At 45.0% G+C, this 25,534-nt stretch overlaps 1 protein-coding gene across 1 annotated transcript in view; it reads left to right on the top strand.

Annotated features, from left to right (window-relative positions):
• The window catches only part of LOC117346672 (vitamin D3 hydroxylase-associated protein-like), a 64,042-nt gene that overhangs the window by 19,945 nt on the left and 18,563 nt on the right, over positions 1 to 25,534 (top strand). Inside the window, exons 6-10 of the mRNA XM_033916618.1 lie at positions 48 to 88; positions 4,329 to 4,453; positions 7,092 to 7,217; positions 11,714 to 11,811; positions 13,356 to 13,455. Of these exons, the coding sequence (XP_033772509.1) occupies positions 48 to 88; positions 4,329 to 4,453; positions 7,092 to 7,217; positions 11,714 to 11,811; positions 13,356 to 13,455 (490 nt within the window). The remainder of the gene's footprint in view (positions 1 to 47; positions 89 to 4,328; positions 4,454 to 7,091; positions 7,218 to 11,713; positions 11,812 to 13,355; positions 13,456 to 25,534) is intronic.

The following is a 25,534-nucleotide window of genomic DNA, read 5'->3' as shown; positions in this document are numbered from 1 at the left end:
TCCTCTAATTTATTATATGACACTTACCTTTTGTGTCTTTTCTGCAGCTTGTGTGGCATTTCTTCCCCAGTCTATGGCATAAAATCAGGTAAATTGATGACGTGCTTATATCTAATCAGTTTTTAAATTTTATTTTTTTGCTTGTGGTGTAGAAATGTATAACGCAGAGAGAACTCACTGCTACGATATTGTATTTGGATATTGGACACGCTCATTATTAGTTATTTCCATGGTTGGCTGGTGTTCTTAGACCCAGCGGTTTCTTTCCTGTTCCGTTTCAGTGTGTGGTTCAATTGGATCTGGTCTCTGTTGAGGCTATAATATCAAGAGCCTTCATTCACATCTACCCTGGCCTTTCCCGCCTGCTCTTCCTGTCTTAATGAAAATTATCATGGAGGAGCCACAGGCCATAATGCCCTCCAGAGTCTGATGTCTGCTCCCTGAATTTGAACAGTAGGTGTCACTGTTGTGTGTGATCTCAGGGACTGTGAGTGCTGCAACCTCCTATCTCCTCTCTCAGACAGCAGGGTCAGGAAGGATGGAACTAAACTTCGAATCTCAGATACACTTCCCCCTCCTTATTCGCGGTTTCAATTATTCAACGGTTTTTAGCTTGCTGGCTCCTCCCCCCCAAATTACATCAGTTTGCATAGAGAAATAGCTGATTCCAAGCATTTACAGAGAAAATCGCCGATTCCCGGCACCTTCTTCACCATGTGTTGCCTCTCCTTCAGGAACAGGCCAAGTCTCCCACTATGTTATTCACGGTTTCACCATATTCACGATGGTTTTGATTAGAAAACAGTGAATAACATGTGAAAAAGTTATTCACGGTTTTTCTGTATTTGCGGTTTTGTTAATCCCCTATCAGAGCGAATACGGAGGGAGAAGCGTATCAGTATGCAACACTAGCGCTGAGCCTTTGGACCAATTTAGCATCTTTGGGTTGTTGGATTTTTTTAAAAATTAATTTGGGTGATACTAAGACAGATTTGATTTAAGGGGTCCTTTTAAAAAGCTGTGGTAAAAAGTGGCCTTAATGCACTCTTATGCAGGATTTCTCTGTGTGCATTTTTACTGCAGCTGGAAAATGGCCGTCCTGTGCAAATCAATTAATGCATAGTAATGTGGCTATGCTAACTAATTCAGGCCGTCATGCCCACTCTCCACCGCAAACACACCCTCCTCCTCAGAAAAAAATAAAACATTTTTAGGACATGGTTTGCATCCCTACATTGGGCTTTTATCTAAGGGTGCTTCAGTGCATCCCATGGTAAAAACCTTTTAACTTGTCAGTTCCTATATATCTCATTTTCTTCATCTGGATCCTTTTCCCATTCTTTGAAGGATGTTCTGTGGGCCCTAATAGCCTCTTTCATTTCACCTATTAAACATGCCGGCTCTCGTTTGCTCTTCTTTCTTCCTTTGTTAATACGCAGAATACATCTGGTCTGGGCTTCCACAATGGTATTTTTAAATAACGTCCATGCTTGATTTTAAGTCTTAACCTTTGCTGCTGATTTTTTTAGTTTCTTTTTAACCAATTTCCTCATTTTATCATAGTTACCCTTTTGAAAATTAAATGCTACTACAGTCGATTTTTTTTTTTTTAGCAACGTCACTCCAGATATCACTCCAGATATGATCACTGTTTCTCAGGTGAGCTAATGCTGTTACCTCTTGTACTATGCCCTGCCTTCTATTTAGAACTAAATCTAAAATAGCTCCCTATAGATCAGGGATCTCAAAGTCCCTCCTTGAGGGCCGCAATCCAGTTGGGTTTTCAGGATTTCCCCAATGAATATGCATTGAAAGCAGTCCATGCACATAGATCTCATGCATATGCATTGGGGAAATCCTGAAAACCCGACTGGATTGCGGCCCTCAAGGAGGGACTTTGAGATCCCTGCTATAGAGCATAGGATCACTTACAAAATTTTACTCCTAAGCTTTAAAAACGAAAGCAAATAGCCAGCCAGAATTTATTAATAATTTGCTTATCCCTTATACTCAAGTTAGGTCTCTACGATCCACTTCGCAAAATCTTCTTATCGTTCCCTCATTGAAACAGATCAGTACTATGAGGAATACATTTTTTTCTGTTAATGCACCTTTTCTCTGTAAAATACAAAATTGATCAAATTCAAGGTAGCGCTAAAAACATTCCTTTTCCGAGATGCCTTTGAAACCTAAACTGTCCTAACTTAGATTTATTTTTAAGTAATGTTTCCGTTCTATTTCCCCCAACCTTTTGTTCTTCCCTTTAAGTGTTTTCTCTTTCTCTATCAATTGTAATCTCCAATCCCTTCTTCCCTTTTGTCCATGTTCGTCCTTGTCCGTAAATTGTTTTATGGGGGGGGGAGATTTCCCCCCCTGGTTTGTTTCAGACTAAATTATTTTTTAACTGGTATAATATTAAGGTATTTTGTACACCGCCCAGAAGGTTCGAGTGGGCGGTATAGTAAATTTGAAATAAACTTGAAACTCCCCCTCTTGTCGGTTCCTGGACCAGTTGCTCAAAGAAGCAGTCATTTATGACGTCTAGGAATTTTACCTCTCCGGCAATCCTTGATTTAACATTTTCACGCCTACATCTGACACAACCACTTATGCATGTGAGAGGCTGGTGTAAGTGCTCATGCCTAAGTGTTGGCAGTATTCCAACACATGTGTGCTTAATGTGTAGGCACGCCCCATCCTTATCCATGCGCCCTAGAAGTTGTATGTGCAGCTTACTGAAAATCGGTACCGATTAATATCAGTTAACACCAATTTAAACCAATAATTGGCTGTTAAATCAAATCAACAACCCAATTATTAAATTATGGAAATTAAGGTTAATTAATTTTCCAAGACTCGAGTTAGTAACACCTAGAGATATGCTTAAGAGATATCTAATGGAAAATTTAGAGATATCCGAGGATTCATTACCACCATTTTCAAGGGTTTATTACTTGCCTGATAAAGAACAAAATCAACAACCAAATGTAAAATCTTCAGATCAAGAACCTTTAAATATTTCACAGGTTTTAGAAACATCTGAGAAGGATTTAGCATCACCAGCCACTATGATTATCACCTTAGCTTTGCCAATTGACAAAACATGGTTGTTAAAACTTTACTTTAAAAATAGACAAAAAAGCTTTCTTGGTTATAAAATATTAATGTTCCCAGATCTGGCACGGGAGACGCAAAGGTGCCGCCATGAATTTCTTCTTTTGAAACCTGGGGTTTTATCCTTGGGGGCAACTTTTTATTTGAGACATCCGTGTAAGTGTATTGTATATTATCGTACGTTTAAATATGTGTTTTTTGAACCATCACAACAGACCAACTTCGTGGCTATGTCTCGTCTGAATGTTAACAATCTTTGAGCCCTAAAATTTAGATATTGTGACCCCTATCTCAATGCTATAGCTCTCAGTTTTCTGTTATTATTACTGTTCTTTTTTTTTTTTTTTTATTCGCCAAGTTTCTTTAATTCTTGGATCTTAATTTGTGGACTTGAGCATAAATAGTATATTTGTTAACTTAGGAATTATATTACTATTGTATTTGATATCCATTCTATTCTTGCTTTCTGTACAAGTGTAATACTTGAAATTTAAGTTGAAAATAATAAAAATATAATTAAAAAAAAAAAAAAAAAAAATTATGGAAAAATGTCCATAAAAATAGGGAGATATCAAAATTAAACTCTGTGATGAATATATCAGAAATACTTCCAATCAATCGCAGCTCTTATTTTAGCTAATTACTTTACTTAAATAATCCTAAAACTTTTTGTAAAGTGCTCAGACCATATAACCTTTCATTTGGTGATAACGCCAAACTGTGGTTATAATAGGGACCATCATTGCCATTACTGCCCCTAACCCAACCCATAGATAACTGGAAGATGATAAAACCACTTATCTGAAATCTCTGAAGAGTTGGGAGTTCAATAACCACAGCTGTGAAACGTACCAGTGCTCAAATGTGCTAATGTTTAAACTTAAATCCCCATATTGAAATCCATGCCCCCCCCCCCGACTTGAGTTTCGGCTCTTCATCAAGAGGGGTCACTTATATCGGCAAAAAATATCCGGAAGGCAGTGTTGAAAGAGGGGCATATTGAAAACACCCCTCCATGCTGTAATATGTACGGTTGTTTGAACTTTTTTTTTTTTTTTTTTTTCTGAAATTGTTTATTGCCTATGTTCAACTTAGGTGAATTTCTTCTAAAAAGTGCTACATAAATCCTTTTAGAATTCTCTAAATAACAGATACTATAAGTCTGTAGAGGAAAGAGAATATTTTCCTTGACATTCTGACTTATTTAATTTCAGTGCACCCAGCAATAGGACCGATGGCGAGGGACGTGGACAGCCTGGCTTTGTGCATGAAGGCGCTCCTGTGTGACCACATGTTCCACCTGGACCCCACCGTGCCTCCCATCCCCTTCAGAGACGAGGTAAAAAGGCAGGAAGATGTCAGCAATGTTGATATGGGGTGAAGTGCCAAATAAGGAAAGGGTCTTTCTCCCATTCAATCCATCCAGAATTTGGCTGCACAGCTCATATTCCTTGAGAGCTGCTAAAGTCACTTTTGGTTTCCTGTCTGTTTCCGAATACAATTCAAACTTCTCTTACTGACCTACAAATGCACCTCACTATCTCTCTTCTCTTACCTCACCCTAAGTTCGTCCCTGCGAGCTCCACTCAGCTGGTGGGTCCCTCCTGTCTGTGCCCTTCTCCTTCTCTGTCAACTCCAGACTCCGTCCCTTTTGTCGTGTTGCACAGTTTGCCTGGAACAAACTGCCCGAATCCCTACGGCGGGCTCCGTCTCTGGCTGTGTTCAAGTCCAAGTTAAAAGCCCACCTCTTTGAGAGTGCTTTCAACTCCTAACTCCTCTCACCTTAGGTTCTGCATCCCCAACCCTCTATGTCATATCTGTCTGAGCTAGATTGTAAGCTCTTCCGAGCAGGGACTGTCTATTAAGTGTGAAAATGTACAGTGCTGTGTACGTCCTTCAGCACTATAGAAGTGTTAAATAGTAGTAGAAGTAGGTATTCCTAAAGCAGCTGTGATGACATATTCTGCTGTATTCAGAGAGGTGAGATATGTATTGGTTGGAGTGGAAAAGGTGGGGGATGATTTTATTTATTAATTTATTTAAAACGTTGTTATTTTTTTTTGTTTTTTTTAATGTATACTCTTGATGACTATTAAGTGATATATTTATGATCTATTAGTTATATTATATTGATGCACTTATTGTATGTTTAAAAATGAATAAAGAATTTTTTTTAAAATGTTTTTTTATACCGTGTACAAAAAAACTAAACAGTTTACATCAATTAAACATATATAAAATAAAAACAAACCATATTATTATAAAATCTACATAATTAAACAATTTTTTTCTCCGCAAATGTCAACTGATAAATCGCAAGCATACAATAGCAAACATGGATAAGCAGATTCTTTTCTTCAAATGCTGACTAATAAATCGCAAAAATGCCGCTGAATTTTTAACTAAGAAGAACATAAGATTTGCTATTGTTGGGTCAGACCAGTGGTCCATCGTGCCCAGCAGTCCGCTCACGCGGGAGCCCTTGAGTCAAAGACCAGTGCCCTATTTGGTAACCAATGTAATTGCTTCAGAATTGACGTAGTAAGTGCCATCCTGTCAACTCCCATTACTAACCCTGTTGCGGCATTTTGTACCAATTGTAACACTCTTGTTTTCGAAATTCCAAGGTAGAGAGCGTTACAATAGTCTAACATAAACCGAAACATCCCCTGCACAACAGTCCGAAAATCAGAAGGCGAGATCAACGATTTCAAACGATGGAGCATATGAAGTTGGTTAAATTATGGCCTTAACAGTCATAACTATTTGGAGCTTTATGGTCAGGCCTGAATCCAAAACAACCCCCAGAACAGTAAGTTCTTTCCTCGCAGGTAGTGTCACCTCCGAAACACTTAAGGAACGATGTTTTGGATGCTGATCTGAAGGTGCTGCTCTTTGAATTAGAGTAGTCTTGCTTCTAAGAATGCATGAGAGATCTGGAGGGGATGCCCCGGGCTAAGCGTGGTGATGACCTGAGACCGCAAGTAGTGAGGGAGCCCTTGGGAGAACTGGGGGAAATATTTCCTTGGGAGGATGACCTTACGGGACCACCCTCACAAAAATTAAGAAAATGCGGGCTGAAAGAAAGGCAGATAAAGTAGCGTATTCCCCAGAATTAAGATCTGGGGGAGATCTGTCCTGGAGGCCCTGGCCACTCTGGGAGGTGGTGTGGAAATTCTCTACCGTGAAACAAGAACATATTTCATAGCACAATAAAGATGGGGTTTTTAAAAATTTGTTTAAATTCCTGCAAATCTTTCAACTGTCGTAAATACACCGGTAATTTGTTCCACTCCATAGGTCCTACTTATAATAATAATAATAATAATTTATTTTTCATATACCGCCATACCGAATAGGTTCTAAGTAATACATACAGTACAAGTAAATAACATCAGTTAAAAACATGTCATGCAGATAAAATACATCGAGTTAAGAATATATTACAAATTAAAACAGAATGCATTAAGATACCAACCTATCGAATAGTTGTGTCTTGAACAATTTTCCTAAAATCGAAATAAGAAGTAGCCTCTAACCTAATTTTTCCCAGCTAAGTATTCCATTTAGAAGCCTGAAATGAGAAAGTTCTCTCTAGGAACTTCTTATAATGACAAGATTTTATGGAGGGATATGTTAAACAAACGAACTCTAAGGTGTACTCTTATTAGAGTGACTCAAAGAAAAGTGAGGAACAAGATAACCGGGTGACATAGCAAAAACTGCTTTATAACAAATGCATGAAAACTTGAACAAGACTCTGGACTCCACTGGTACAAGTGGGCACATCTAAATGCAGCAGGTGCATTGATACAGACTTGCACTAGTATCCTATAATGAAATCTTGGTGCTGGATGCTGTTTATAGAGTTGGAGCTCAGTCCATGCACTGAGACGCCAAGTTACAGAATTGTCCTCTAACTCTTTTCTACTGTCGAAGATGCCGAGCAAATCTAAGCTTTGTTTCTCTCTTTGCAGGTATATTGCAGCACCGAACCCCTGAGGATTGGATACTACGATACAGATGGTTTTACCTTGCTCCCTCCGTGCATGAAACGGGCCGTCCAAGAGACCAAAAAGCTTCTCGAGAAGGCAGGGCATACGGTGCGTCTTTCAGCTGGAATCTCTTCCCAATCTGTTCCTTTTTTTAGCTGGCAGTATTTTAATAACACTGATGCTGCTTTTGCCCTAAAGAGTCTTGTTTATTCCATTAGTTAAGAGATAATTAGCAAAGATATTGGATAGAGAGGTCCATTTTAGAAGATAGCCTAAGAGCTGAATCTAAAGATGGCAGTTTACAAGATACAATTTGCATCACTAATTCATTAAGCTGATAAAGGCATCCTAATTTCTCTGCCCAGCCTTCTTGTTAATGTTCTTGCTTTCTGAGGAGAAGTGGAATGATTTAGGGTTAGGGTTAGGGTTGGTTTTCCCTTTCAAGGATTCAGGAATGGGAACGTGATGGCAGATAAAGGCCAAATGGCCCATCCGCAGCATCCACTATCTCCGCCTCTCCCTATTGGCTAAGGCTCTTCACATTTGCATCTCCTGTTCCTATTGGCTAAGGCTCTTTACACCTGCATTGTGAGGTCATAGAGCTTTATGGTTATAGAAACATGATGGCAGATAAAGGCCAAATGGCCCATCCGCAGCATCCACTATCTCCGCCTCTCCCTATTGGCTAAGGCTCTTCACATTTGCATCTCCTGTTCCTATTGGCTAAGGCTCTTTACACCTGCATTGTGAGGTCATAGAGCTTTATGGTTATAGAAACATGATGGCAGATAAAGGCCAAATGGCCCATCCGCAGCATCCACTATCTCCTCCTCTTCCTATTGGCTAAGGATCTTAACATTTGCATCTCCTCTTCTTATAGGCTAAGACTCTTTATACCTACATTGTGAGGTCATAGAGCATTATTGTTATAAGCTAAGGCTCTTAACATTTGCATTGTGAGGTCATAAAACAGTGTGTGCTAGTTATTGTAAAAAAAAGTAACTAGTTACTATTACTAGTTATATGGGATAAAAAGAAACTAGTTACTTATTCCAGTTACTCTTCACTAAATGTATGTACAGTAGTTACTTTACTAGTTACTAAAAAGGTTAACTAGGTAGTTAATAGTTACTTTGTTTATTAATCATAACTATATGAACATTGCAACAATGAGTACTTTACTGTGTCTGGGCCTAGGCTGGGGAGGAAGCCATAAAAGACAGCCCTAAGGGTGTACAATACTGAGGGTGCTGTGTTCAGGGAAGGTTAACGTGGATATTGTTAGACCCCCCAATCATTTCGACATGACTGCTAGGGAGCAAATAATGCATATAGAATGGAATTTTCCTATTTGTCTGTGGCATGGTACCCCCCATTCCTCTACCAGCAGAAAGAGCAGATCCAAAGCACATGTACATAGTAACATATTTATCAAAGGGCAACGTCCGAATATGTACCTTTTGAAAATTCACGGCAATGGTACATGTCTACCTTGCACTTAGATGGACCACTCACACTGCCCCATTTATTTTTACCATGAACACTTTAATAAGAATTTACAATAGGCAAAAAATTTTGAAATATGATTAGTAAGTGATGAAGAGAAATACATAAAGGACAAGGCTCTGAAGCAAGGTACAGAATGAATTTAATGAGGTTAAGAAGAGACATATTATTGGATGAAAAGCGGGTAAAGACTTGAAGAATTGCTCTCATACAACTCACTGGCCTTAATTCTGCCCGAGGCATCCTCGTGTGTGTGGGGGATGGATGCCCAAGCATAAAGGGGCTCGTCAGTCCCTGCCCTGGAGCTCTTGAGGCATCACTGTGCCATGCACCTGACACTCTTCCCACCACTTGAGTGCTCCCTGCCCCCGCGTACCTCTTGAAACATTCACTGGCGCAAGCATCTTACACTTACTGCTCGCGCTGTCCTCGGTTCCCTTCTGATGTCATGTCCTGGTCCTGTGACCAGGAAGTGATGTCAGAAGGGAGCCAAGGCTGGCATGAGCAGCAGGTGGAAGATGCTACTTCTGCCAGTGAATGTTTGAGATATATGGGGGATGGAGAAAAGGGGTGCTGACATTGGCACCCCCCTCAAAGACGGAGCCTGGGGTAGTCTGCACTAGAGAATGACATGGGGACAAATTTTTCCTCATCCCATTCCGTCCCGGGGAGCTCTTTTCCTGTCCCTGCCCCATTCCTGCAAGCTCCATCCTCATCTGCACAAGCCTCAAACACTTTCAAATCCTAAGCAGCAACATTCTAGAGCTCAGATTGTGATGTCATAATGCCTCATTCCACCAATGCCTAAGCTCCGTCCTCATCTGCACAAGCCTCAAACACTTTAAAATCCTAAGTAGCAACATTCTAGAGCTCAAATTGTGATGTCATAATGCCTCATTCCACCAATGCCTAAGCTCCGTCCTCATCTGCACAAGCCTCAAACACTTTAAAATCCTAAGTAGCAACATTCTAGAGCTCAAATTGTGATGTCATAATGCCTCATTCCACCAATGCCTAAGCTCCGTCCTCAACTGCACAAGCCTCATACACTTTCAAATCCTAAGTAGCAACATTCTAGAGCTCAAATTGTGATGTCATAATGCCTCATTCCACCAATGCCTAAGCTCCGTCCTCATCTGCACAAGCCTCAAACACTTTAAAATCCTAAGTAGCAACATTCTAGAGCTCAGCTCGTGATGTCATAATTCCTCATTCCACCAATGCCTGAGCTCCGTCCTCATCTGCACAAGCCTCAAACACTTGAAAATCCTAAGTAGCAACATTCTAGAGCTCAGATTGTGATGTCATAATGCCTCATTCCACCAACGCCTATGCTCTGTCCTCATCTGCACAAGCCTCAAACACTTTAAAATCATGTGTTCGAGGCTTGTGCTGTCAAGGCAGAGCTTACAGGAATGGAGCAAGGACCGAGACAAAACTGGCGGGGATAGGACAGAGAAATTGAGTTCCTGCGGGTATGGGTACAAATTTGTCCCCGCCTCATTACCACTGGCCCTGTCCCCTCTCTGGGTTTCCATGGTGACAATAAAGAAGGTATTACTTTATATGCTTTGTTTTTGTTTTATTTCTAAATATTACTGTCAGCCCAGCGTTTTCCCTTGAAAAATGGACTAACACAGCCACCATACTATTTCACTTGTGATAACAGGAAAATCGTGCAGGAGGAGGGGTGGAGCCTCTGAGTGTGCACCCTCTCAGGCCATGGGTTAGGGTGGAGATCACAACCTATGACTTTTCAGAACCACACATTGTTTTAGAAGGACCCATAACGAGGTTTCATTTTGATAATTGATAGAGAGACCTGGGATAAAAGACTTTGTAGAAATACGGGAAGCTTGAAAGCTGCCCTCATATGAGCCGATATGTACAAGGACAGGCTTGGGAAGCCCAAGGGTGCGGCAGTCACATATAGGCAATGACAGGCTGATCGAGTTCAGGATTTCTCTAATTGCATTGAGGAATCATTCAAATTTCCTTCAGGGATGGATTTAGGAATAAGGAAAATAGCATTTCCCTGGAGTGCCGAATTCTGAAATAGCTCAAAAACTGTGAACCTACCTGCTGTTCTGTGGTGTCTGGGAAAGATGGGTGCAATGATCTTAAAGCTGCACTGCATCCCGCTCCATGCAATGATGTAAACCCAATGATAGGTCAAGTTTATCCCTTCTGACATAGTAACATAGTAAATGACGGCAGATAAAGTCCTGAATGACCCATCCAGTCTGCCCATTAAAAATACACGATTAAATTAACTTTGTCTCTTCTTTGCTATTTCTGGGTCATAGACTGTAAAGTCCACCTGGTATTGCCCTAGGTTCCAAATGCTGAAGTTGCCATCTAATCAAGCCATTGTGACATCATTGATGAGGTTGGCTCTTAGGCATTGGTGGAATGAGGCATTATGACATCACAATCTCAGCTCTGGAATGTTGCTACTCTGGGTTTCTGCCAAGTAACATAGTAAATGATGGCAGATAAAGACCTGAATAGTCCATCCAGTCTGCCCATTAATTATACCCATTAAATACATGATTAAATGAACTTGTCTCTTCTTTGCTATTTCTGGGTCATAGACTGTAAAGTCCACCTGGTATTGTCCTAGGTTCCAACTGCTGAAGTTGCCATCTTTTTTTAAATTTTGTTTTGTTTTTAAGCACATTCCACTGTTTGCAGGATATCTACCATAAAGTCCGGGCAATAATATCCTCATGTTCCAAGTTAGTGGAGTCCCCATTGCTGCCCTTCCCAGCCCATCCTACACCAAATCACCACAAATGGGACACAGATCGTGCAAGTCTGTCCAGTACCGGCCTTAGTTCTTTAATTCACATCCTTCGTTTTCTAATTAGAGATCCTCTATGTTTATCTCATGCTTTTTAAAATTCCATCACCGTTTTCCTCTCCACCACTTCCCTCGGGAGGACATTCCAGGCATCCACCACCCTCTCCATGACATGGACCTATAAGGCCACCCAAGTTTCAGTGAAACAGGGTTTGGTGGCCTCTTTTTACATACTTTATTTACACAGTGACCTATCGCTGATATTGGTCAACTCAGTAATGTTCTTTTCATGCAGTTGATACCTTTTAATCCTCTTCGGATGGAGTACGTTGTTGGTGAACTCTTCCTGAAAGGACTCTTTCCTGAAGGAGCTTCAGCATTACTGGAGAAATTGTGAGTTATTTCATCTTACTTCAGACTTCTTTTTTTATACTGTTTACAAAAAAACCCCTAAACGGTTTACATCGATTAAAACATACATACGATAAAAACAAACCATGTCATAAAAATCTACATAATGAAACAATTTCTTCTTTGCAAACGTCAGCTAATAAATCGCAAGAGTACAATAGCAGACATGGTAAGCAGATTCTTTTTTTCAAATGCCGACTAATAAATCAGAAAACCGCAGTATCAAGCAACTGAGTTTTTAACTGTTTCTTAAATTGAAACCGGTTAATGGAGGGTTTTCTGTGAACATTGTCACACAGCGGTCCCTGGGGATGGCCAAGACTGCTCGTAATGTACAGTGTAGAAATGGGGTGACATCTTGTGAGGGGATTTATCCTTGGTCTTGGGCAGTGACGTACCTAGGGTATGTGACACCCAGGTCCCATTGTTTTTTTGACACCCTGCCATCATTTTTGACACCCCCCCCAATGTAAAAAAATATTTTTAGTAATGTTCCCCCAGGTGCAAGCCATGAGCGGGGTGTTCCTGGCCTGGGAGTCATGGTCTGGGTACTTCCTTTCTCACGGCCCGGTGCCAAGGCTCTGGATAGTCCCCGTGGCCCAGCATGTTCCCAGCCTTCTCTCCTATCCGATGGCCCTTTACCTTCCGTGAAGCTGAAAAAACTGCCGGACTCGGCAGTGATTCAGCTACGTTGCCCGCGGCTCCCCTTCCTGCTTTCCGTGTCTGCCTCTGCCGCAATCCGGGTGGAAACAGGAAGTTGCATTAGCCACGCCTACAGTGGCATTAGGTATTGTAAAGCGCCTCTAAAGCCACAATGCAGGCACCTATATTTTTTGAAATAAACACTGTTGTTTTTAAACAGCATTTTGCCGTTAAAAGCCCACCTCTTCAAGACTGCTTTCAACTCCGAACTCCTTGGGTTCTGCATCCCAGACTCTATACAGTACTCCCCTGAAATTTGTGGGGGTTCCATTCCAGGAACCCCCCAGAATTTCGAAGGCAGGAGAGGGAAGCTGGAGCGCCGGCGGGTGAAGAAAATCACTCGTGGTCTGCTCTGATCGCCTCTTCCTGTAGTAAAGTCGAGCTACACCAATCAGGAGCTGCTATGACACGCAGCTCCTGATTGGTGTAGCCCGACTTTACAACAGGAAGAGGCGGTAGGAGCAGACCATGAATGAGTGAGTCTGCGATTCGTGAACCGCAAATTTGCGGGGGGAACATTGTACGTCATGTCTGTCTGTCCAAGTTAGATTGTAAGCTCTTCTGAATAGGGATTGCCTATTAATGTCAAAATGTGCAGTGCTATATAAGTGATAGAGGAATGTCATGATATGCAGGCATGGGTGCCAGCTTTTCAAAATGATTGGGGGTGCTAAACCTATTAGAATTAACTCTTCTCTGGACAAAATTGATGAGTTTGCTCAAGCACCCACAGAGCTGGCACCTAAGCATGCAGGCGAATTTTGTTTCCCTCCGGTGGCATACTAGAATAAAACTGCCCCCTCCCCCGTCTCCTTTTCTTTCAGTGAAGGAGATCTCATTGATCCCAACCTGAAACCACAGCTCTCTGTTTATAAACTCCCACAGCTCCTGAAGAGGATTCTGGCTTTCTTCCTCAGACCAGTGGTGAGTACTTTGAATTATTGCTTCTGCTATTACATATGTGCAATACAGAAATGTCATGTAGAAAATGACACGGGGACAAATTTTCCCTGTCCCCACGGGATCTTTCTGTCTCCATCCCATCCCCTCGAGCTCTGTCCTTGCCCCATTCCTGCAAGCTCTGGCCTCATCTGCACTAGCCTCGAACGCTTTAAAATCCTAAGTAGCAACATTCTAGAGCTGAGATTGTGATGTCATAATGCCTCATTCCACCAATGCCTAAGCTGTGGCCTCATCTGCACTAGCCTCGAATGCTTTAAAATCCTAAGTAGCAACATTCTAGAGCTGAGATTGTGATGTCATAATGCCTCATTCCACCAATGCCTAAGCTCCGGCCTACTGCAGAAAGGGACTTGGGAGTTCTCATCCGGGAAGATAGGAAAGCCGCCAATCAGGTAAAGAAAGCTTCAGCAAAGGCTAGACAAATGCTGGGTTGCTTCAGGCAATAGGCAAAGTGAAGGGACTCTCTTTCAGGGTAGACAGCCATTTGGCAGCGGAGGATCCACAAGATGATTTTGGCACCCAAAATAGAGCTCAAATCTTATTTGGGGAGTGTAGCTACTACCACAATCCCACCCCTGTAGAAAATCCAGGAGCTGCCATGGCTTCTACTAGAATGTGCTTCCAGAAACTACCAAAACCCTTGAACTAGGCTCTGGCAGTTGCTGGAGCCAGCATGTCTGCACATTGTATCAATTTCCTTTGAAACTCCCTAACTCAAGCAGGTGCAGAGTATTGCTGCCCAATTCACATCGGTGAATCAATTAGAATCAATTTGCTTTCGAAAAAAATCGGACTCCTGACACCTCCAGGTCTCCTAAAGCAGATTTCCTTGAAAGAACACTATCATTCCAAGCAGGCAAATGGAAAAAATGTTTAACTAACTTTATTTAAAATGCACTTTCTTATCAAACTTTCAGGAAGTCAATCAAAACTTATCTCTTTGACAAATTTCTCTGACTCCACTTCTGCCTTGATCTATTCTTAAAACACTCTCAGATAAACTCGATTAATCTTAACACGCTAATGTAATTTTGAATGTTTTTTGTATTATCGCCGTCTATATACAGTCTCTTCCTCCATAAACCACTCTGAACTGTTTGTGGTATTGCGGTATATAAAAATAAAGTTGTTATTATTATTTAGCAGTGGTGGTGGCCGGCGGGAAGAGGCGGTGCTCAGAACAGGCTACTCCTGGCCTACCCCACCGGGGACTTCCCTCTGCCATGTCACTGATGATGTCACACATGATGCGGCAGAGGGAAGCTCTGGCAGGACAGGCCAGAAGCAGCCTGTTCAGAGTGCTGCCTCTTCCTGCCAGCTGCTGCTACCACTGCTACTGCTGCTTTGGGAGGTCCATGTGTCAGATATCGTGGTGGAGGGGGGTCAGTTGGTCGGTGCTAAACAGGGGGAATGGAGGGAGGGAAGCTGGAGCACAGGTGGATGAGAGGGAGGGATGGAGAGCTGCTGCACAGGGGGATGGGAGGGATAGAAAGCTGCTGTGCATGGGGGAGAGAAGAAGAATTGGATATAGGGTGGAGGAGAGGAAGGGAGAGATGCAACAAAGAGGTACAAAGAGATGAGAGGGAGAAATCCTGCATATGGTAGAGGGAAGGGAGACATGCATAGAGAAGAGAGAGGGAGAAATGTCAGACATAGAGTGGAGGGCAAGGAGAGATGGTGCATGGGGAGAGAAAGAAATGTTGCACTTGATAATGGAGGGGAGGAAGAGAGAGATGCTGCTTGGAGGGGAATAGAGAGATTTGATCCAGGGCACAAGGCAGAGAGAGAGAGATGGTAGACAGTGGGAAAGAAACACAAATATTGGATATAGCAATGGAAGGGAAGGTACAAAGATGGAAGATGGATGGTGAGCACAGAGAAAGAAGAAAACATCAAATGGGCAGGAGACCCTGGTGAGCGAGTTAACAGAAGACAAACAGAAACCAGAGCCTGGGACCAACGTGATTTGAATAATAAAATGACCAGACAACAAAAGGTAGGAAAAATAATTTTTATTTTCTGTTTTGTGACTACAATATGTCAGTTTTGAAATGTGGGTCATTCCGTGTCAAGTGGTCCGGAGCCCCCCACTGGACCATCTCAGAAATTGATGACATTTTTTTCAGGGACCTCTAATGAAGATGTCCAAAGTTTTGGGGCACAGTTTCAACTAGGTCCAGAGTAGGGGACCCTTTATTTGGGTTACTTTTTTGTATCTGTGGAAGATATCGATCCTCCTTGAAATTTGACCAGTTGACATGGAATTACTCATGTGTATCCTGCCAGAGCTGGTGTTAGACAGTGAGTGTAAGCTAGGACCTAATAGGGAGAGAAGTCTTTTATGTTTATTTTGTTCACACCACAGCACCAGCATGAGGTTGGAGAGGGCAAAGAGGGGTGGGGGTGGGGTGACGAGGCTACAAAATAAACCCACAGGACGTTTGGGAAAAAATGCCTGATTGGGCAGGAAAAGTGAATTGAATCGAATTGAAAAATCAATTCAATGGGCCAAATTGAATCAAATTAAAAAAAAAAAAAAGTTTCTCTGAATCAGGCAGCACTTCACAAAGTCAGAGCGAGGTAGCCATGGGAACTCGCAGTAACCATTTTGAACAACGAGTGTAGCAGCATCGCTCTGGCCCGGTTCACCTCTGGACCACCAGGCCATAAAAGGTAGGCTGTGGATGGGTCCAGGGGGCAGGTTGAAGGTGGGGTGGTGCAGGCCGGAACAGGATGCAGGAGGGACTGCTTCTGTCCTGGCTCACCACTAGACCACCATGGCTTAAGGCAGGCCTGCGGGAAGCCTTCAGTGGACCTTGGATTAGGGTTTCCAGAAGACCGGATTTCACTGGACATGTCCTCCACTTGAAGACATGTCCGGGGGTCCAGATGACTTTTCAAAACCTGGCACTTTGTCCAGGCTTGAAAAGCTGTGCCGGGCAGGGAGGAAGTCCGGGCATGCACGGCTGTCATGCGATGACATCATCACATAGCGTCCGCGCAAGCCCGGACTTCCTCTCTGCCTGACAAGAGCAGGCCGTGGGGTGCGGGGCTAGGGCAGGCTTGGGGGCAGGATTAGGCTGGGGATAGGCAGAACTAGGCGGGCCTGTGGGTGGGGCTAGGGGAGGACTCGAATATAAACTGCGACTCCCATTTTTTGGGCTGAAAAAGCTCCAAGCATAGACAGACAAGAGCGCAGCTCTAATTACTAGGGCTGCAGATAAGAACCACAGCACTGATAATGAACGGAACAGTTTATAAGCAGTCCTGTGAAATAAATGCAGACATACCCACCGTGCATAATATTTCCATACTGCTAAACAAGTAGTTCCTCTTAGGGCATAAGAGATGTCTCATTCTAACTGAACAGAAAATCTAAGCTAGTCTATCTATTAGAGAATGACACGGTGAAAAAATTGGTCCCCGTCACCGCCCCGTCCCCGTCTCACCATCCCCGTCACCGCCCCGTCCCCGTCTCACCATCCCCGTCACCGCCCCGTCCCCGTCTCACCATCCTCTTCACCGCCCCGTCACCACCACTGCCACCCCATTCACCGCCCCGTCACCGCCACTGCAATCCCATTCACTTTTCTTTATTTACGTATAAAGGAAACATTCTTTAAAACTTTAAAACTTAGTTAAATATTTGTTAATAACTATACAAAAACAAAACACGCAGAGAAAAAATTAATTAATATAAATTCCCTGACTTCCCTGCACTGTCCCCCCTTGAAGGTCTGTCCCCATCCTGAAAGCCTGATGCCCCCCCCTCCCGACGTCCGATACATCCCTCCCCCCGAAGGACCGCCGACTCCCCAACAATATCGGGCCAGGAGGGAGCCCAAATCCTCCTGGCCACGGCGACCCCCTAACCCCCCCCCGCACTACATTACGGGCAGGAGGGATCCCAGGCCCTCCTGCCCTCGACGCAAACCCCCCTCCCCCCAACGACCGCCCCCCCCAGCCGACCCGCGACCCCCCTGGCGACCCCCACGACCCCCCCACCCCCCTTCCCCGTACCTTTGGTAGTTGGCCGGACAGACGGGAGCCAAAACCGCCTGTCCGGCAGGCAGCCAACGAAGGAATGAGGCCGGATTGGCCCATCCATCCTAAAGCTCCGCCTACTGGTGGGGCCTAAGGCGCGTGGGCCAATCAGAATAGGCCCTGGAGCCTTAGGTCCCACCTGGGGGCGCGGCCTGAGGCACATGGTCAGGTTGGTCCCATGTGCCTCAGGCCGCGCCCCCAGGTGGGACCTAAGGCTCCAGGGCCTATTCTGATTGGCCCACGCGCCTTAGGCCCCACCAGTAGGTGGAGCTTTAGGATGGATGGGCCAATCCGGCCTCATTCCTTCGTTGGCTGCCTGCCGGACAGGCGGGTTTGGCTCCCGTCTGTCCGGCCAACTACCAAAGGTACGGGGAAGGGGGGTGGGGGGGTCGTGGGGGTCGCCAGGGGGATCGCGGGTCGGCTGGGGGGGCGGTCGGAGGTTCTTGGGGGGGGCGGTCGTTGGGGGGGAGGGGGGTTTGCGTCGAGGGCAGGAGGGCCTGGGATCCCTCCTGCCCGTAATGTAGTGCGGGGTGGGGTTAGGGGGTCGCCGTGGCCAGGAGGGTTTGGGCTCCCTTCTGGCCCGATATTGTCGGGAAGTCGGCGGTCCTTCGGGGTGGGGGTGCGAGTGGTCCTGCCGGGGGGGGGGGATGTATCGGACGTCGGGGAGTCGGCCGGGCAAGAGGGCTTGGGCTCCCTCTTGCTCCGATCGCGGGTGCGGGTGGGAGCGCGTGCGAGCGGTCGTTCGGGGTGGGGGTGCGAGCGGTCCTGCTGGGGGGGTGAATCGGGCGTCGGGCGGTAAATAGCGGTTCCTAGAAGGGGGTACATTGGCCCGCGGGGACAAACCTGTTCACCGTTTCCGCGGTCGGTGAATGGCCTTGTCCCCGTCACCGCAGCGACTGCTAGTTTTCTTCCCCGTTTTCGGCGGTGACCCGCGGCTTAAATGCGGTGGCCGCGGGTAAACCGTCACCGTATCATTCTCTACTATCTATCTCAACCTTCAAGGTGAACTTGAATGATTAATTGGACTGCAGTGGGAGGGCTTCTGGCAGTCTGAGCATAGAAAAGCCAGAGGAAACAGTAGAGCTGATGATGTAACACAGGGGTGCCCACACTTTTTGGGCTTGCGAGCTACTTTTAAAATGACCAAGTCAAAATGATCTACCAACAATAAAATTTTAAAAAAACACAACGCACGCTGTAACGCATAGAAAATGTTAATTATCATTCCTATTTCAGGGTTTTTCAAAGAGGTCAAAGCAGATGATTCTATGCACTATCACCTCAGTAACAACCATACAAAAATACCCCCTCCCTTTTTACTAAACCACGATAGCAGTTTTTAGAGCGCAGGGAGCTGCGCTGAATACCCAGCGCTGCTCTCGACGCTCATAGGCTCCCTGCGCTAAAAAAACTCTATTGCGGTTTAGTAAAAGGGGACCTTAGTGTAAAATATAGACAGCAGATATAAATTCAGACACATTTTGATCACTAAATTTAAAATAAAATCATTTTTCCTACCTTGTCTGGTGATTTCATGAGTCTCTGGTTGCACTTTCTTCTTCTGACTGTGCATCCAATCTTTCTTCCCTTCTTTTAGCCTGTATGCTTCCTCTCCTCCAGACCTCGTTCCCTCCCCAAACTTTTCCTTCCTCTCTCCCTGCCCTTTCTTTCTCTCTGCCTCCCTTTCTTTTTTTTTCTGTTTCTCTTCTTTCCTTCTGTCTCCCTGCCTGCCCTTTTTCTTTCTTTCTCCCTGCCCTCCCCCAAGCCACTGCCACTGCCATTGCCATCGAGGACCAGAACTCAAACGCCACCAATAACAGGCCCCAAGCTCTCCCTGCTTCGGCCAACCAGCATTCCTCTCCCCGACGTCAATTCTGCCGTCGGGAAGAGGAAGGCTGATCATCCCAAGATCGTGATCAACCTATTGGGGGAAATGCTGCAGGGTCCTGCCTTCGCGGAAACAGAAAGTAGGCAGGACCCGGCAGGAAGAACAAATGCTTAACTAACCTGTCTCCCGCATTAGCCCGTAGCGAACGCTTGCTTCAGGGCTCTCAACATGTGCGTGCCGACTTCCCTTCTTCCCCCCCCCCCCCGGACATAACTTCCGGTTTCGGAGGGAAGAGAAGGGAAGCCGGCACGCACACGTTAGAGCCACGGAGCATAAGTTCGCTACAGGCTGAAATCTCCAAGCCGGTTTTTTTTGTTTTTTTTTTATGTTCAGTATCGGCGGCAGCAGCAGATGACAGCTGGGCGGACCGCCCAGCTAAAAGGCCCTAGAGAGAACACTGGAGAGGAAGGCTGATCGGCCCGGTAGATCAGGACGGCAACACGAGTCTATCACGGAGCCCGGGATGGGCTCCGCGATCGACTCGCGTTGCCTTCCTGAGCTACTGGTCGATCGCGATCGACGTGTTGGGCACCCCTGATGTAACAGATAGTAGGTGGAAAACCTGCTTGTTTAATTTCATCTCCAGGTTAAAAAAAAATAATTAATTTGGCTGCTGACCTTTTCTCTAATTTAAACAAGTTTGCACTCCTCCACAGCTAAAAATCTGTCTCAACTGCAACTATATCTGGGGTTTTTTTTTTGTTTTTAAAACATGAGTTCCAGGAAACTGAGGCATCTTAATTTGCACTGGGCTGGGTCTCTCTGATTTAGAGAATGACACAGGGAAAAATTTGTCCCTGTCCCCGCAAGCTTGGTCCCCATCCCATCCTCACAAACTATCTGCACAAACCTCAAATAGTTTTATACTGAACTTAATTTTATTAAAGTATAAAAATAAACAATATTCTGTACAATTGTCATTTTATAAATCACAAATACAGGGCAAGGATCAACAAAACCCCTGTCTTCCCTATCTTCCCCCTCACAAATATCCCCTCCACTATTGAGAAAACTGAAGTCAAATTACTACAGAATGCTACATAGAAAAATCAAGCTAACAGAATAGTTCAGTCACACATGGCAGGAATAGTGTTGGGGAGGGCAACTGCCCCCTGGTCAGAGAGAGAGACAGAGCCCTAAGCTAGCTGGAAGCTAAAGAAGCACAGCCTGGACTTTGCAGACCCCAGTTATGTCTAATACCAGCTCTAGCAGGATACATATTTCAAATCTGATATATTCTAATCACAAAATAAAAAAACAAAATTCTACCTTTTGTTGTCTGGTCATTTTATTCTTCACATCACATTGGTCTCAGGCTCTGGTTTCTGTTTCCATCTGTCTACTCTTAACTCACTTGCCAGGGTCTCCTGACCATTTGACATGTCTTCTTTCTACACGCTCACCATTCATCTTCCATCTCTGTGTATGTTTATCCCCCACGTTCAGAAAGCATCTCCCTTCTCTGTCTCCTACACTTCCCTTTCTACTATCTCCCCTGTGCCTATCTCCCTGCCTTCATCATCTCACAATTTTTTGATCCCCTCCACCTATGTACCATATCACTCCTCTATATCCATATGCCCTGCCTGTCCAGCATCTTCCTTCGGTGTTCTTATTCTCCCCCATGTCCAGCCATCTTCAGTGTCCATATACCCTCCCATGTCTAGCAATTACCCCTCTGTGTCCATATACCATCCCCATGCATTTGCGGAATTCCCCTTTTTGTCCCTTTTCCTATGCTCCCATCCATGCCCACATCTTCCCTCTTTTTGTATATCTCCCTGTGTCCAGCTTTTCCTCTCTCTTACTCCTTTACACCGATGTGTCTCTCACATTCTTTCTTCCCTCCCTTCGCTAAGTTCTTTATTTCAATCACTCTTCTTTTATCCCTTTGGTTCAGCTTTTCTCTTTCCTTCTCTCTCTTCCTCTCTGCAGGTCCTGCACCTCTCTCCCTTTCCTCTAGCCCCTCTAGCCCTCTATCCCCTCCCTTCAGTGCCCAGGTGTGGGTCTGGCACCTTTCTCTTCCGTCCAGTTCCACTCCACCCACCACATGAGCCCAGCACCTGTTTCCCTTCCAGACCAGATCCAGCAACTGTCTCCGTTCCCTTCAGCTCCAGCCGGTCCATCAGCCCCTTTTGCGGGTGCAGCAGCAGCTCCCTTCCTTTCCTCCCTATCGCGGGTCCAACAGCCCCCCCCCTCATACCCTCCCGATCGCCGGTGGTAAAACCCCCCAACAAACCTGCAACTCTCCTGGATTGGCCCCTTCACGCCTCCCGGGGTGGGCCTACCAGCTTCTTTGAAGCTTCCTGCACACAGGGCTGCTCTGACCAGAATCTTCTTGCTGCTGTGTCATTCTCTACTCTGATTCTCCGGAAAGCCCTGTGGAGAGGAAAGGGGAGAGCCTTGCTGAAAAATAGGTAAGACTAAGAGAGAGAGACACCCAGATCTGGGCAGGTCTGGGGGCAGGTCTAGGGGGTCCGGATTTTACTAAAGTAAAATCTGGTAACCCTGGTCCAAGCATTTCCTCTTGCCCCTCCTGCTGCTACTGTTCCTGGCCCCCTAATGATATTGCTGCTGTTGCTGCCCCCTCCCCACCCAATCATAGTTTTGCTGGCAGGGATGCTCAAACCCCACCAGCTGAATTGTTTCCCATGCTGAATGAGCAGAATGCTCTGACCTCTAATAACCAGCATTTCCACGCATGCTCGGTGAACTGGGCGTATGTGGAAGTGCCACATCAGCCACCAGAGCACCCTGCCGACTTCCTGCTGATTAGATAATGGGCTGGGCTCCGGCAGAGAAACGATTTGGCTGGTGCCCCCTCCTCACCCCCCGTCCCCACCCTTTGGCTATGCCACTGTGTCAGACATTAGGCAAATTACGCTGCTTACAGTGGAGGCTCGATCTATGCAGGGAGAATGAAGACAAACAAGGAAAGCCTTTCCCGAGGCGACTCGCAATATAAACATACATAATATACCTGCATATTTGCAGGAGTTAGGGGCAGAGCCGGCCCGCAAATATGGAAAATTCGCGAATAACTTTTGGGCCGACTCTGACCCACCTCCCTCCTGCGTCACAGACCTTACCTGGTGGTCTAGCGGTGACATGGGGCAGCAGCGATCTTCCTACACTCCTGCCCCGTGCAGGGTTCATAGACAACCCCGCGAAAAACAAAGGCGCGCGCCGACAACTGAGCGCAAGACGGAGGTGCGCGCCGAAGAAAATTACAGTTTTTAGGGGCTCCGGGGGGTTTTGTTGGGGAGCCCCCCCAGTTTACTTAATAGAGATCGCACCAGCATTATGGGGGGTTTGGGGGGTTGTAACCCTCCACATTTTACTGTAAAGTTAACTTTTTCCCTATAAACAGGGAAAAAGTGAAGTTTTCAGTAAAATGTGGGGGGTTTCAACCCCCCAAACCCCCCCACAATGCCCCCATAATGTGGCGCGATCTCTATTAAGTAAAGTGGGGGGTTCTCCCCCATGCCCCCCCCGTCGGAGCCCTAAAAACAGTAATTTTCTGCAGCGCGCACCTCCGTGCTGCGCTCAATTGTCTGCGCGCGCCTTTGTCCCGGCGGGCTTTTGACCTGACACCCCATGCAGAGCCATCCTCAAAAATGGCTGCCGTGAGTTCCCGTTGTAGTCTCGTGAGACCACGGGAACTCACAGCAGCCATTTTCGATGACGGCTCTGCACGAGGAAGGAGTGTAGGAAGATTGCTCCTGCCCTGCGTCACCGCTAGACCACCAGGTGAGGTTGATTCACTAGGGAGGGGGGGGGGTGTCCCGGCACCAAAAACCGCGAATAAGGAGGGAAGAGTGTAAACCAAACAAGGTAAGTGACCAGCGCTTACACAAATACAAATTTCTTAATGCCCATATTTCATCTTGCAAAATAAATGCCTTTGCTTTCTAATGTGCAAAGGTAGCCGGTTCCATTCCTGAGGGCCCCTACAGGAAAACATAGTCACACGTGAGATACTCAATCTCGATTTCCTTACCGATGGCATAAACAAGTTTCCATGATGGACGAAGCGCAACTTGGATAAAGGGACATAAGCTTGAATAATGCCCGCCAAACCATTCAAACACAGATAGACCATCACAAGCAGTCTAAAGTATATCCGGTCTTCCAGCTTCAACCAGTATAATGTCACATAATATTCTGCAATGAATCAAATCCACGCACAAATATTGAAATTATTATCAAGGTGCCAGAACATTCAATTTATAAATATAGCCAAAATATAAACTTATTTAAGGCTATGAAGCCACCTTGTATGTGATTTTCAAAAATATTTTTTAGAAAAAATATTTTTTTAGAATTTTTTACCCGACCCTCAGTGGCACCACTCAGGACTCAAACTTCTCACTGTCCTGAGCTTTATGTGTCTGCTCGTCATGACGAACAGACACATAAAGCTCAGGACAATGAGAAGTTTGAGTCCTGAGTGGTGCCACTGAGGGTTGGGAAAAAATTCTAAAAAATATTTTTGAAAATCACATACAAGGTGGCTTCATAGCCTTAAATAAGTTTATATTTTGACATAATATTCTGCGGCATGTTCAGTCTTGTCCAAACGAAAAAAAAGTTCCAACCACTGAGTTTTGAGCCACCTGTTACGTACAAATAGACCACTTGATACAAAATATGGGACCCAACATGGTCTATGTTTCGATCAACACATCTTCTTCAGGGGGTCCCATAAAATGGTGGTTTCAAAGGACGTACAACAAATGTGCCTGATCTGAAAGTTGAGTATTTAAGCGCTGAAATTGTGCTGCTAAAAGGACAAAAGCCGTGGACCCATACTGCAAGATTTCAGTTGCCCTCCATCAGAAATACAAGACACAGCTAAGACTAGACCAGCCACAGCCAATCACCCAAGTAGCAGGATAGCTGTTCCTGGAGGCCAACTGCCTCCCAATCTAGGGTTTGTGGCAACCAAACTCTGAAATTTAATGACTCATGAAAGAAACATAAGAATTGCCGCTGCTAGGTCAGACCAGTGGTCCATCGTGCCCGGCAGTCCGCTCATGCGGCGGCCCTGTGGTCGAAGACCAGCGCCCTAACTGACACTAGCCCTACCAGCGTACGTCCTTGTTCAGCGTTTAATCTCATCCGTCATTTCTCCATCAATTTCTTTGGACTGCCCTGGAGGTCGGTAGTAGATGTCTATCCTCGTTTCCGGTCCATTTGTTCCCTGCCATTTCTCTCATTGTTTAAAATAAATTTCCCATTCAACACACTGAATATTGGTGAACAATTTAAATACTCCAGCCGGAGCTTAAAACAAACACTGGCCACAGAATATGGACCTACAAGTTTCTCAAACTTGTAAGGCATGTTGGAATTTGTTGTTTGCAGAGTATAATAGTTTCAGAGAGCCCCCAAGAACAGCAAAATGTCAATGTAACTATGTGAGGTCTTCTGTGGCACTTCAATTGAATTTGTACATAAAAACTTTAAGTTTTTGTTTACTACATATAAGAACTGAAAAATACTGAACTCTAGACCTGAGGTGAAAGGGCTGAGGGAGCTCAGCGTGCTCGCGCAAGGATGTGGAGGGCAATTTATTTCAATGACTTAATTTTAGTTGTCTGGTTTATCCTCTCTGTCTTTGATTATCGTAACGCTGTCCTGTTGGGATTACCAAAGTATTTGATTTGACGAATCCAAACAGTGCGAAATGTAGCAGCAAGATTCTTGCTGGGAAAATCCCGACAGACAAGTACCGCCCCCTTCGTTAAAGACGTCGCATTGACTCTCAGTTGAGAGCAGGGTGAAATTTTAAGATTTTGTTACTGACAGTTGAGGTTAACTGAACCACACTATCTGTTTACCAGATTACACAAATATGTACTGTTCAACCAAGGGGCCTATGTTCTGGACAAGAACTCTTGTTGGAAATCCTCTCCAGTGTGGTGGAATGCGTTACCTAAGCCAGGGGTGTCAAAGTCCCTCCTCGAGGGCCGCAATCCAGTCGGGTTTTCAGGCTTTCCCCAATGAATATGCATGAGATCTATTAGCATACAATGAAAGCAGTGCGTCGAGGAGGGACTTTGACACCCCTGACCTAAGGAATTGTGAGCTAGTGGCATAGTAAGG

Source organism: Geotrypetes seraphini, chromosome 12 (genome assembly GCF_902459505.1).
Source record: "Geotrypetes seraphini chromosome 12, aGeoSer1.1, whole genome shotgun sequence".
NCBI lineage: Eukaryota > Metazoa > Chordata > Amphibia > Gymnophiona > Dermophiidae > Geotrypetes > Geotrypetes seraphini.
This window is presented reverse-complemented; position numbering and strand designations above follow the sequence as displayed.